Raw genomic sequence first — 13,255 nt, 5'->3', positions numbered from 1 at the left:
GTCTCTTCCCTCCAGAAGCTCATGCAATGGGGACAAGGAAGGAGGTTACTTGAAAGTTCAAGGCCAGAGGGGACAGATGAAGGAGGCCTTCTGCAAGCGGTCACCTGTGGATGCTGAGCCACACGGGAATTAGGGGGAAAGGCATCGCTGGGAGCAGGAAGGTCAGGTGTCACAGGAGCGTCCCCCGCCCTTCAGGGTACATCCAGGGCCTGTGCTTCTCCTCAGAGCCCGAGCGTAGCGGGGGACATTTGCTGGCTTTAAGGAGCTGTCCCGCTCTTCTCTCCCCAGCCACGCACCATGTGGTGGTTCCTGCTGCAGCTGCTGCTGCGCCCCAGCTGGGCAGGGCCTCCCCAGGAGAGGGCCCCTCTTTTCCGGCTGACTCAGCAGGGCCCCTGGGAGAGCGGGGCCAGCAACGCCACGGTCTCCCCCTGCGAGGGGCTGCCCGTCGCGGGAGCCACGACCTTGACCCTCGCCAACAGCAGCCTGGAGCGCCTGCCCGACTGTCTGCCGCCCACGCTGCGCAGCCTCGACGGCAGCCACAACCTGCTGCGCTCCCTGAGCGCGGCCGAGCTCGGCCACCTGCCGCAGCTGCAGGTGCTGACGCTGCGCCACAACCGCATGGCGGCGCTGCGCTGGGGGCCCGGGGGGCCGGCGGGGCTGCACACGCTGGACCTCAGCTACAACCGGCTGGCCGCGCTGCCGCCCTGCGCCGGGCCCGCTCTGCCCGGCCTCCGCTCGCTGGCGCTCGCCGGGAACCCGCTGCGGGAGCTGCAGCCCGGGGCCTTTGCCTGCCTCCCCGCGCTGCGGCTCCTCAACCTCTCCTGCACCGAGCTCGGCCGCGACCCCGGGGCGGGCATCGCCGACGCGGCCTTCGCGGGGGCGGGCGGCGCGCTAGAGGTCCTGGACCTCAGCGGCACGTCCCTGGAGCAGGGTGAGTCCGGGCCGCGCCGGGAGTTGGGAGCCGGGCTGGGCATGCCCTCCGGGGCAAGGCCGTGAACTTCCTCTAGGGGTGGCTACCGGGCGCCCTGTGCCGGGGTGGGCCAGGACGGCTGGAAACTAACCCCACCTCGACTTCCAAAGCCCAGCGGGCCCTGTTCGAAGGGCCACAGTGGGGTCAACTTCCGGAGGCCCAGGAGGTGGGAATTATTATTATCTAACATAGGGAGTTAACTCCTGGAAGCCCAAGAGGTGGGGACTGTTATTATCTATCTCTGCTTCACAAAGGGGGGAAGGGCATGGACGGGAAGGCGACGACTGGCCTGTGGTCTCACAGCTCGTGCTAACCCAAAGCAACAGATGTCCTGAGGGTGAATTCATTGGTCTTTCTACTTGGTTGACTCGAATTGTTCTGTGAACGTTGGGTCTTTCAAACAAGACACAGGAGGGAGGTGAGAATACCAGCTCCCCTGTACTTGGCCGTGTTCTGACTCTAATTCACAAGGTTGGTTTTATTTTTTAAAAAAAACACTTCATGTGTCTGTAATCACCTGTTCCACCACAGACAGAAAAAAGAGCGAGAATGGGAAGCAGGGGAAGTGGTATGGTCTCCATTTGTTAAGAGAGCCACGAAGCTAGGTTCTGGGCCCTCATCCAGCCTTGCTCCTCCTCTCCGACTTCCTCTCCTCTCTCAAAAATGTCTCCAGTCCTTGTAGCCATCAGAGTGAACAAGAGGGTGTTTAACAAGAGGGTGGGGCAGCAGAGGCCTTGGAGACAGTGTCCTGGGTTCAAGTCCTGGTTCTGCTCCCACCCAGCTGTGTGGCCCTGGGCCTGTCATTCTCCTCTCTGACCTTGGCTGCCCCGGGGTGGGCAGGCAGGCAGGAAGGACAGACAGGTGGTCTCTGAGGGCTCTTCCAGCTGAAATGGCTATGCTTCTAGATTCCCAAAGCTGCTAACTGTGCCCATGCTCAGCAATGACCTTCATGACTCACTTTGTCCCTCTTTGTTTCCTTAATGCTGGGCTAGCCTCTTGATGTCTTCCTGGGTAGTGGGCAGTTCCCCCTCTGTGTTTCAGTTCAGTCCGGGTGGATCAGAGACCTGAGAAAGCTCAGGTCTCTCCACCTGAGGAAGATGCCCAGGCTGAGAACCCTGGAGGGGGACATTTTCAAGATGACCCCTGACTTGCAGCAGCTGGATTGTCAAGACTCTTCAGCACTTACCTTTGTCCACACACACATCTTCGAAGACACTCCTCGCCTACAGGTCCTTCTATTCCAGAAGTAAGTGTTTCTTTCTTTCTTTTTTTTATTTTTATTTTTTTATTTTTTTTTTCAACGTTTATTTATTTTTGGGACAGAGAGAGACAGAGCATGAACGGGGGAGGGGCAGAGAGAGAGGGAGACACAGAATCAGAAACAGGCTCCAGGCTCCGAGCCATCAGCCCAGAGCCTGACGCGGGGCTCGAACTCACGGACCGCGAGATCGTGACCTGGCTGAAGTCGGACGCTTAACCGACTGCGCCACCCAGGCGCCCCTTTCTTTCTTTTTTTTAATGTTTATTTTTGAGAGAGAGAGACAGACAGAGAGCAAGCAAGGGAGGGGCAGGGGGACAGAAGATCCAAAGCAGGCTCTGTGCTGACGGCAGAGGGCCTGATGCGGGGCTTGAACTTGCAAACCATGAGATCATGCCTGGAGCCGAAGTCGGACGCTTAATGAACTGAGCCACCCAGGCGCCCCCGAAGTAAGTGTTCCTAAGACCCATCTGAATCACATAACTGATTTCTGCCCCTGCGCTAAGTTGAACACGTGTAACCGTTTTATAGAACTAACCAGACCTTGATTCTTCTCCCTCTGCTCCTTCCCATCCTCTCGGGGCTTCTGTTCTTCCTCATCCTTTGCGTGATATCGTGGTCAGGTACCAGAGAGTGCATCGGCCTAATAACCATGGAACTCAGTCTTCTCCAGAGTAATATTAAAACTCCAAAGTCTCATGTATGTAAACTTCCCTTTAAGCCCAGGCTGAGAAACTTGTAGCGGAAACAGGGGATGAGGCATCAGGTTCTTTTCTATCTCTGGATCCACCTGCCTCCCCAGGTGTTTATGCAATTCAGCCTTCCAAGGTTTGAACGGGCCAAGGAGGAAAGGTGAAAGGCTAGAAGGGTCCTTCTTGCAGTTGGGACCCCAGGTCAGTGCTTTCAGGCCTACTTATCTGAAGTATCACTACATTCACCCTCCTTCTCAACAGGAAGGTGACTTCAACAGGAAGGGCAGTGTCACTTTGAAGATGACCCCAGGCTGCCTGCTTTCCTGAGGGCCCACATCTGGGCCCTGGGAAGCTGGCACCTTTGCCCTATCATCACTTTCAATGTAGCCACATCTCTCCTTTCTCTGCTAGCCCCAGCCACAGCGGGACTATTCACTCTGGGGCTTGTCATGACAGCAGAACAAATAGAACAGGCACACAGAGCTCTTAGCTCAGCGCCTGGCACAGGGCTCATGCTGTAACATTCGTGAAGATGATGGTGGCTGTGAAGAAGGTGATGGGAAGGATGGCAGTAACAGTGATGGTGGTGATGGTGATGATGTGGGTAATGATCGTGAATCGGTGATAGTGGATGGTAATGGTGATGATGATGGTGGTGGTGGTGATGGTGGTGAGTGTAACGTCCTCTCTGGCTCAGACTCCTCTTCTGAGCTTCAGACTTGTGTCTAAGGTATGAGATGTGGAGCCAAACTGCCCCGGCTCAAATCCTGACTCCATCCACTTTCACATACCCTGTCTCTTCCTACCCCCGGTTAAGAACACTGGCAGTTCAGCCAAGAGATTCTTCTTGGCTGAAGAAGCCAAGGGATCTGTCTAAATCATAATCTGATGGAGTCTCCTACCAAATGAAAACACTGCAGTGCTTTATGAAGGACACGATTTAATTCCTTCTGGCTCATCCTAGGCCCCCCACTGCACCACCTGTGCTCCAACTGGGGGTGGGGAGGAGCCACTTGCTTTCTGGGTGCTCTCAAGCTTCAGAAGCTCATTAAATGCTATCTGACCTACTGGACCCTCTCTCCCCCTTTTCAGCCTGGCCTGCTCTTGGCTCTCCTTAGCTCACCCACAACCTCCCCCAGGAGGCTGTGATAAATCCTGAGTGATGTTTGGCTGCCCTGACATAGGGAGCACCCACTAGAGAGGGGATGGGCACCTTCCTGGCTGCTCTGCCAACCCAGCATGCCCAAAGCCCTCCACAGTCCCCTCTGACATGCAGGTGGGAGGGGCGGTATTTCAGCAAAGAAGTGAAAAGAGAGAGCAAATGGAAACTTCTTTCACACGAGGGCTCTGTCAGTTCAGATGTAGAGACATACAGGCATGCACCAGGATGTGAGCCATCCCTCAGCATGTGGGTGATAATTCAACTTGATTTTATCAAGTGCAAGTCACATTGGTGGCAGATATGACCACCAGAGAAGGAAAGGACACATTTTCCTTATCTGTAAAATGAGCAAAATATTATTACCTCGCTGAACTGTCCTGATGATGTCAACATGAGATAATGGATGTAAAGCACTGGGCAATGTTACCTGCTCAAAAATACGATAATCCTTTCCTCTCTCCCTTCAGGCAAAAAGAGCAATATTTCCTTCGTGTGCTGAAGTGCTAAGTAAACTCTCATTCTAATATTTCTACTCTAGCTCTGTGAAATCTCCTAAAACAAGCACATATATGTATATGCTCACATGTGTGCATATATATGTATATACCCATATGTGTGCGTTGAATTTCAATATAAATAGCACACACATATGTCTGGTGTCCCACGGGAACAGCTGCCAGGTCCCCACCACCCCGGAGTGTTAGAGCAGACCTGGGGAGTGGGTCCTTCCTCCTCTAGTACATGAGTAGCCCCCTCAGAGCAGTTGGGGAAGGCACATGGTTCCTAGGCAGATGGAGGAAAGCCAGCCTTTGGTCAGAAGAAACCTGAAGGGAAAGTGCAGCTCCTGTTGCTCTAGATAAATTGTGACTGAGTATATGTAAAGGAGGCTAGGGGGCTTGGGGAATTGAAAACGTTGAGGCCAAATGCTCTGTAAGACCCTAGGGAAGAAAGAACTGAGTGTTGGGAGGGGCCCTGCCATTGCTGGGTGTTCTAAACCCTTTGCAAAACGGCCCCAATAAGTCCTCCCATCCTTGTAGACACATCCCTTCTCAATGTGACTTTGCAGCTCCCCCTGTCAAGAAGTGGAGTCTATTCTCCACCTCTAGAAGCTTGGCTTGGCCATGTGACCGGCTTAGGCAAGTGTGGCATTAGTAAAAGTGATGTGAGGTGAGACTTAAAAGCAGTTGAGGAGGATTGGAGCTTTCCCCTCTTCGATGGTGGGGACCCCTCCACCACCATATGCACTAGCCTGGGGCTAGCCCCCTGAATGATGAAGGGCGCATGAAGAGGGGCCCCAGCCTAGTGGAGGCCCCATGTATATGAGGCCATCTTAGATCTTCCAGCCCTAGCTGAACTTGCCCAGACCACAAGAACCACAGAAGCATAAGAATAAATATTTGTTGTTTTAAGCTACTAAGTTTTGGGGAGATTCTCTACTCACAAGAGCTTCACTGATACACTTCAGTGAGGCGTGTTCCAAAGGACTGGTGTTGAGTGTCATCAGCTACAGTTCAACTGCAAGAGTATATATTCAAGAGTGTTCTCATTAATAAACAGTTTCTGTCACTTCTTGTGACTGGGTCTGGAATAACAATACCTTACTTTTGTGTGGAGATTTACACTTACAAACATTTTCACAGACTCTTTTTTGATACAACAGTGGGCAAGAGAGTATTGTCTTCATTTGATATGAGGGGTGACAGCGACTGAATTGGGTTGGTATCTCCACTTTACAGATGACAAAAAATGAAGTCTAAGGTCATTAAGAGTTTTATCCAAAGTAGTATCACCTAAGCCCTAACAGGATGGTTTTGCCATGACACCACCATGGCTCTCTGGGGATAGTCTTGACTTGATTTTTAAAGCCTGACTTGGGGTGCCTCTTTTGGTTGAGCGTCCGACTCTTGGTTTTGGCTCAGATCATGATCTCACAGTTCATAAGGTTGAGCCCCACGTTAGGGGGGCTGTGCTGATAACGTGGAATTTTCTGTCTCCCAATCTCTCTCTCTGCCCCTCACCTACTTGCGCTTTCTCTCCCTCTCTCTCTCTCTCTCTCTCTCTCTCTCTCTCTCTCTCAAAAATAAATAAATAAATTTAAAATAAAATAAAATAATAAAATAAAATAAAATAAAGCCTGACTTAATGGATTTTTTGTGTATTTCAGCTGCAACTTGAGTTCCTTCCCTCCTTGGAGTCTGCATTCTTCCCAGGTCCTAACCATTAACCTCTTCGGCAACCCCCTCATTTGCAGCTGTGAATTGTCCTGGCTCCTGAAGGATGCAAAGAGGACTGTCCTAAGCAGGTAATACATTTACAAAGCAGATGACTGAGGGGTGAGCTGAAGTTCTCACAGCATTTGCCTTGCTCACCTTGGGCAGTATAGCAGTGTTGGGCAGGGTGGCCACCCCCAGAGAGTCACACGCAGGGCCCCCAAGGATAACGGCCATTTATTGCAGCCAGCCAGAGTAGCAGAGAGCATGGAGGAACAGACATGGTGGTTTTAATGGGCCAAGCCAGGAGGAGGGGGGCGCTCATCACTTCCACTCACATCTCAGTGGCCAGATGTCAGTCAGAGGCCACACCTATCACAAGGGAGGCTAGGAAATGTAGTCTAGTTGTATGCCCAGTGGGGGGGGGGGGGGAAGAATGGGCTAAGTGAACAGCTAGCTTGTCTCTGCCAAGGCAGTCTTATCATTGCCCCATTTCACAGATGAGTGGGTTGGGGCCCAAAGAGAGGAAGTGTTCACTTAGGTTCATGCAGCTTCTGGGCAGAGGAGGCAGTATCTGTCTTCCTCGAAAACTGTGCTCTTAACCACCAGGCCCCTCTACTGAGTCCCTAAGATGTAGCCTGGTCTCCTGCATCATTCAGTCCAAGACCAATGGGCTCTTATGGGACAGGGGAAAAAAAGAAGTCCTTCAGACTTCCCATTGGCTATTGGCTACAAGAGCTGTTTTTACAGTGGGGAGCCATGCCCAGGCTGGCCACCAGGAGAGAACGGGGTGGGGGGGTGGGCAGGGCTGGCAGGGGACACTTCTGATCCTGAATACTCTCAAACCAGCTCCACTAGCTAAACTCTCCTCCTTGCAGCTCACTTTAGGAGACACCCCCCCCATCCTGTGTGTTTTTTTCTCACGTCCCACCCAAACCCAGCCATGAAACAGGGCTCGGTCTACCCCATCCCCTTCGTGTTACCTCCAAAGATAAGTAGCTAGGCCCTTTGCAGTGAAGGGTCTCACTACAGTATTAATAAGGAGGTTGAAAAAAATGAAGACTGAGAAAGAAAGAAGAAAAAAAAAAAGAGGTTGAGAGTGCAGCCTCTTCACAGCACTTACTACTATTGATTTTGGCTGCATGGCTTTAACCTCTCTGTGCCTCTATTTCTTCATCTGTAAAATGGGGATAACAACCTACCTCCTAAGGTTATACAGATTAAATTAGTTGATACAGTTAAGTGCTGACAGTAGTCACTAGCACATGGCAAGCACTCAGAAAACGTTGGCTAGTGTGAGTATTGTTACTGGTACTCAGCCAGGAAGCAGACAGGTGAGAACAAGATGGCAGACCACACTGGGAGAATCTGGACCACCATTCACAGTGCTGGCCCTGGGTTTTGATTCTGCCACTTGCTATCTTGGGCAGTTAGTTCCTCTTGCCGAGCTTGGGTTTCTTTCTCTGCCCAATGGGAGTGTCTCCTCCACAGGTTGCCCTGAAGGTCAGTGAGTGAAGCAGGTAGAGTGTGTAGCATGTTGAGACAGTTTGAGGGGAGCAACTGTCTGCACCGAGGACTCAAAGCCCAGCACACAAGCGGCCCTGATGCCGAATACCCTCTCACTGGTTGGTCTCCCCTCTAGGGCAGCAGACACTGTGTGCACACCAGCTGCAGGATCCCAAGACACCTTCTCAGCCCCTCTTTCGCTGTCCTATCTGCCCAGTATGTGCCATTTGGACCAAAGCACTACCCTCCTGGATTCCAACTCGACCTTCTCTGTTCCCATCACCCACGCACTATCTACACAGAGTCCTGCCACCCCACAGAGCACAGCCCCCTTTACTCCACCTTTGGAAGTCAGACAGAGTGTCACCAAGACCCCCTCCCTCCCTGCGGATTCCTCCACAAGGAGTGCATGGTCGCGCAGTGGCATCAGGACAGGGACCACCCCCTCCGCTGCCATCTCCCCAGCAGATGCCAGCAACTCTAGCGCTCTGCGCAGGGCTGCAAGCACAGCCAAGACAGAGCACCAAGAACAAGCCGCCAGGCTTGCCCATGAGTCTGGCATCCCAGCTGCCGCCACCCCATCCACCAGCAAACACCTTGGGCTCTTCCCCACCTCCTGGAACCCGGTGAGGATGCCCCAGCCCGACCACAGGCCACAGGCCACCCCGCAGGTGCCCCACCCGAGTCCTTCCGAGGACACGATTCCAATCTTGCTGTTGGACGACTCCAGTGAGGAGGAGGAGGAGGAAGGGGCGGGGAAGAAGGAGGAGGTGGGAGCGCCTCCCCAGGACGTCCTCTGTGATTACCAGCCCTGCAAGCACCTCCAGACCCCGTGCGCCGAGCTGCAGAGGCTCTCGCGGTGCCGGTGCCCCGGGCTCAGCGGGGAAGACACCGTCCCGGACCCCCCCACGCTGCAGGCGGTGACCGAGACCACGGACACGTCGGCGCTCGTGCGCTGGTGCGCCCCCAACTCGGTGGTGCGCGGCTACCAGATCCTCTACTCTCCCGAGGGCCGGCCGGGCAACCAGTCGGCGTCGGTGGTGGCGGACATCTATGCCACCGCCCGGCAGCACCCCCTGTACGGGCTCTCGCCGGGCACCACGTACCGCGTGTGCGTCCTGGCGGCCAACCGGGCGGGCCTGAGCCGGGCGCGGGCCTCGGGCTGGACCCGGGCGTGCGCCGCCTTCACCACCAAGCCCAGCTTCGTGCTCATCTTCGCGGGGCTGTGCGCCGCCTGCGCCCTGCTGCTGGTCGCCACCCTGCTGCTCTCCGCCTGTCTGTGCCGGCGGGCCCGGACGCCACACCCGCGGCGCTACGACACGCACCTGGTGGCCTACAAAAACCCAGCCTTTGAGCACAGGCTGAAGCTCCAGACCGTCAGTTAGCCCAGCGCCCCCTCCTCCAGTGGAACTCAGGCCGCCTGGGTGCAGAAGATACAGAGGGTCAAAGACGGCACCCCGTCAGCTCCGAAAGCCGCTCCTTCCTGTGAAGCCAGCGCTCCTTGGGCACACAGGGGGCTTGCCCCGCTGTTTCTCAGTCCAAGGAACCACCGCCTTCCCTTCCTCCTCCTCCCCTCTGTGCCCAGAAACGTGCACACCAGTCCACTCCCGATGCCCGTTGCCACCGGGCATCCTTGTGCGTTACTTGGGTCTTTCAGCAGTTAATGCCGCTTGTGTCCAGTCGAATAGATTGCGTATGGAAGTAGATGGAGATAAAAACTAGTTCACACGATTCAGGCTCTTTTGCCATATTGGAAGTGACATCCTCGAGTCCTTTCAGGAAAGGAAGTTCCCTTCATGGTCAAGCTCTGGCTAAGGCAGGTGTTATTCAAGGAATCAACTCCAGTGGAGTCATCTGAGAACTGGGGATAAGGGAGAACTACTGGTTATGTTTCCCCGAGGCCTCCTGGGTTTATTAGTTGTGTTTCAGGATATGGCACAAAATGTGCTTTTGGCTTTGTCGTTAGAACTGCAGTCTGCTGGGAACACTTGTGAGACACGAGGAGAATCTGTGCTTTTTACTCATTGTTTACTGCATTTCACCTGAGACTAAGTAGTCAGAGGAACTATGGACTCCTTTTCTTAAGAAAGCATAATAAGGTCACTTTCAGGATTTTGTTTTTTAAGAGAGAAGAAATGAGCTTAGGAAAGAAACCTCTGGAGGCCTAGGTGGCTCAGTGGGTTAAAGGTCCGACTCTTGATCTCGGCTCAGGTCATGATCTCCCAAGTGGTGAGCTCTAGTTCTGGGGGGGTGGGGGGGCTCTGTGCTGACAGAGCCTGCTTGGAATTCTCTCTCCCTCTCCCTCTGCCCCTACCTGACTCGTGCTCTCTCAAAATAAATAAATGAAAAAGAGAGAGAGAGAGAGAGAAACCTCAAGGCTCCAACTGGAAGCTAAAGCATTTTGCTCTCAGTTGCATCAAACATTGCCTTTATGATTTGTATCTGAGTGTACATGCAGTATCTCACTATACCCCTTTTCACTGGTATACAAACTTAGGGGAAAAAACTGATTTTACAAAATTATAGTGTGGGTCATATTTCTAGATATTAATTTTCTGCATTAGAATTTATTTTTACTTTTCTGTGATGACTGCAACAATTACCACAAACTGGATGGCTTTAAAACAACACAAATCTATTCTTAACAGTTCAGGCCAGAAAACCATAACCAAGCTGTCAGCAGGATTGGTTTCTTCTGGAGGCTCTGAGAATTACTCCATGCCCCTCCTGGTTACTGGCAATCCTTGGTGATCCTTGGCTTGCAGATAAATCCAGTCTGCGCCTCCATTGTCTCATGGCATTCTCTGTGTCCAAATTTCCCACCTTAAATAAAAATTTCTCTCATCTTTATGGGGATATAATTGACATATAACTGTAAGTTTACAGTGTACAAGGTGAAATGATATACATATATACTGGGAAATGACTACAAAAAGGTTAGTGAACACATCCTTTACCTCACATGGTTACCTCTGTGTGTGGTAAGACCTTTCTAAGCAATTTCAAGTATACATTGTTAACTATAATCATCATGCTGCCTTCTGGGGATTAGATCTCCAGAATTTCCTCATCTTACAACTGGAAGTGTGTACCCTTTGACCACATTGACCCATTGTCCCCCACCCCTATGAAGCACCAGTATACTGCCGTTTCTAGGAGTTGTTTTTTGTGTTTTTTTTTTAGATTTTCATTTAAGTGAAATCATACAGAATTTGTCCTTCTCTGCCTTATTTTGCTTGGTATAATGCCTTCAAGTTCCATCCGTGTTGGTGCAAATGGCGGATTTCCATGTTTATGGTTGAATAATTTTCCTGTGTCTGTGTGTTTGTATATATATACATATATACACATGCATTTTATCCACTCATCCATTGACACTTGAATATAGTTTGAGACAGACTGAGCAGGGGGTAATAGGCAAAGGAGGGTAGGGAAGAGGAGGAGAGAGAGACAGAGATGGAGAGTCCCAAGAAGGCCCCATGCTGTCAGCCCAGAGCCCAATGCAGGGCTCAATCCCACAACCCTGGGATCATGACCTGAGCCAAAATCAAGAGTTGGATGCTCAACTGACTGAGCCACCCAGGCGCCCCCATGTCCTATGTCCTGACTATGGTAAATAATGCTGCAGTGAACATAGGGGTGCAGAGCCCAAGAGGATATCATTTCCTTTGGGTATATACCCAGAAGTCAAATTTCCTTCTTCTTACAAGGACACTAGGCATAAGGACACCCAAATCCAGTATGACTTTACCCTAACACGATTATAGCTACAAAGACCCCATTTCTAAATTAAGATCATACACACAGATACCAGGGGTTAGAACTTGAACATATCTTTAGAGGAGACACAATTCAACCCAAAACAGCATTTGTTTCTACTATTAAAAAAAAAAAAAAAAAGTTTGATTTCCATGTGTCTTGTTTCCAAAATGTGCTGCAGCACAAAAACCATGCTGCTGCAACTCCATGTATCCAAGTTCAAGTTCGACCTGAATAGGTGTTTGAAGTTTTGAAAAGGCTTCCCAATGGGGTGCCTGGGTGGCGCAGTCGGTTAAGCGTCCGACTTCAGCCAGGTCACGATCTCGCGGCCCGGGAGTTCGAGCCCCGCGTCAGGCTCTGGGCTGATGGCTCAGAGCCTGGAGCCTGTTTCCGATTCTGTGTCTCCCTCTCTCTCTGCCCCTCCCCCGTTCATGCTCTGTCTCTCTCTGTCCCAAAAGTAAAATAAACTTTGAAAAAAAACATTAAAAAAAAAAAAAAAGGCTTCCCAAAATTCTAAGGTGGAGCCTGAGTTTCATCACATATGTAACCAACAGAATTGGACGAAGCAATCTTTTAAGGTAGCTCCCAGCTCCTGATTGAAAAATTGGAAAGCAAAAGCCAAAAATGTGACTAGCATAGTCTTCAGACATGTAATAATCTCAATGCCTTTTTTAGTTCCTATCAGGATTGAATCCATTATGTGGAGGCACCAAAATGAGTATCATGACTAACTCTGTACGCATGAGTATACACTCTAACATGTCTGATACAATTCCAGTGTTTTGTCAACTAGCAGAATTTACATTTTGTTACAGCTCAATATCCAAAACCCTGAAGAAACATGTACCATGTTTCTAACGGTTGAGGTGTACTAACCAGAGCCAGATTAAGACCTTCATACAAAAGAGACTATGGGCCCAACCCGTAAGTAGCTCCAAATAGCATCAACACTAAACCATAAAATAAACACAATGAAGTACAAAATTGTAATTTTTCCCATACTTTATCTCAAGTTATCCCATTTTAAAACGTTTGTGTGCTTGCACTTTGCTAGTGCCACGGCGTGTTCAACGTGCTCCTGGGTGGGGATTCCACCTCCAGCTTCACCACCTCCCAAGCTATGAGACTATACACAGGAGGTTCCAGAAGGAGAAAATGGCCAGTCACAGGCCATCCTTCTCTTCCTCACACCACCGTCCATCTGATTCAGTGACCGTGTCCCTGGATGCAGGCTTCAGTATACTTCAGGCCACAGGCAACTCAGCTGCTAGTCTGGAAACAAGGAAGCCAGGACTGAATGTGACTGAGGGACACACTGATCCAAGGATGCCAGCACCAAGACGCGTGAATTTTGCTTATAACTTCGCATCTTAATTTAACACAGCTCAACAAGCTGTGTTTGGATAATCTCACTGCACACTTCCACATTTCACTTGGGACAGGGGGCAGCAACAGGCCTCCACTGTTAAGAGGAAGAAACCAGCAACAGCCATGGTCTTCCTCCCCTCTCTCCCTGCATCTCCCACTCTTCCAAACATGATGGTGTAGCCAGAGTAAGGACGTGTAAGTCAGATGGTCCCCAAAAAGTTATTTTTACAATGACGGTGCGAGTTATATATCTGAATGGATTTTACGAATCAGAAAACTTACACAAGAGCAAGGCTCATAGCATGTTATACAGACCACCACCACCGAAGG

At 51.1% G+C, this 13,255-nt stretch overlaps 1 protein-coding gene across 1 annotated transcript; it reads left to right on the top strand.

Annotated features, from left to right (window-relative positions):
• The first annotated feature begins 297 nt into the window (after positions 1–297).
• On the top strand, positions 298–9,183 carry LRRN4 (leucine rich repeat neuronal 4). Its single transcript, XM_047067877.1, has 4 exons — positions 298–931; positions 2,012–2,216; positions 6,247–6,384; positions 7,935–9,183. The coding sequence occupies exons 1-4, from the start codon at positions 298–300 to the stop codon at positions 9,181–9,183; spliced, it is 2,226 nt and encodes a 741-aa protein (XP_046923833.1).
• Positions 9,184–13,255: the final 4,072 nt, after the last annotated feature.

Source organism: Lynx rufus, unplaced genomic scaffold (genome assembly GCF_022079265.1).
Source record: "Lynx rufus isolate CCGP_SWC_20201006 ecotype Redwood Valley unplaced genomic scaffold, mLynRuf1.p SCAF_8, whole genome shotgun sequence".
In the NCBI taxonomy this organism is placed as follows: Eukaryota; Metazoa; Chordata; class Mammalia; order Carnivora; family Felidae; genus Lynx; species Lynx rufus.
This window is presented reverse-complemented; position numbering and strand designations above follow the sequence as displayed.

Coding starts and splice junctions, on each gene's coding strand:
- LRRN4 (XM_047067877.1), top strand. CDS start 298: ATGTGGTGGTTCCTGCTGCAGCTGCTGCTGCGCCCCAGCTGGGCAGGG. Junction 932..2,011: donor CGGCACGTCCCTGGAGCAGG/GTGAGTCCGGGC, acceptor TCTGTGTTTCAG/TTCAGTCCGGGTGGATCAGA. Junction 6,385..7,934: donor AAGAGGACTGTCCTAAGCAG/GTAATACATTTA, acceptor TCTCCCCTCTAG/GGCAGCAGACACTGTGTGCA.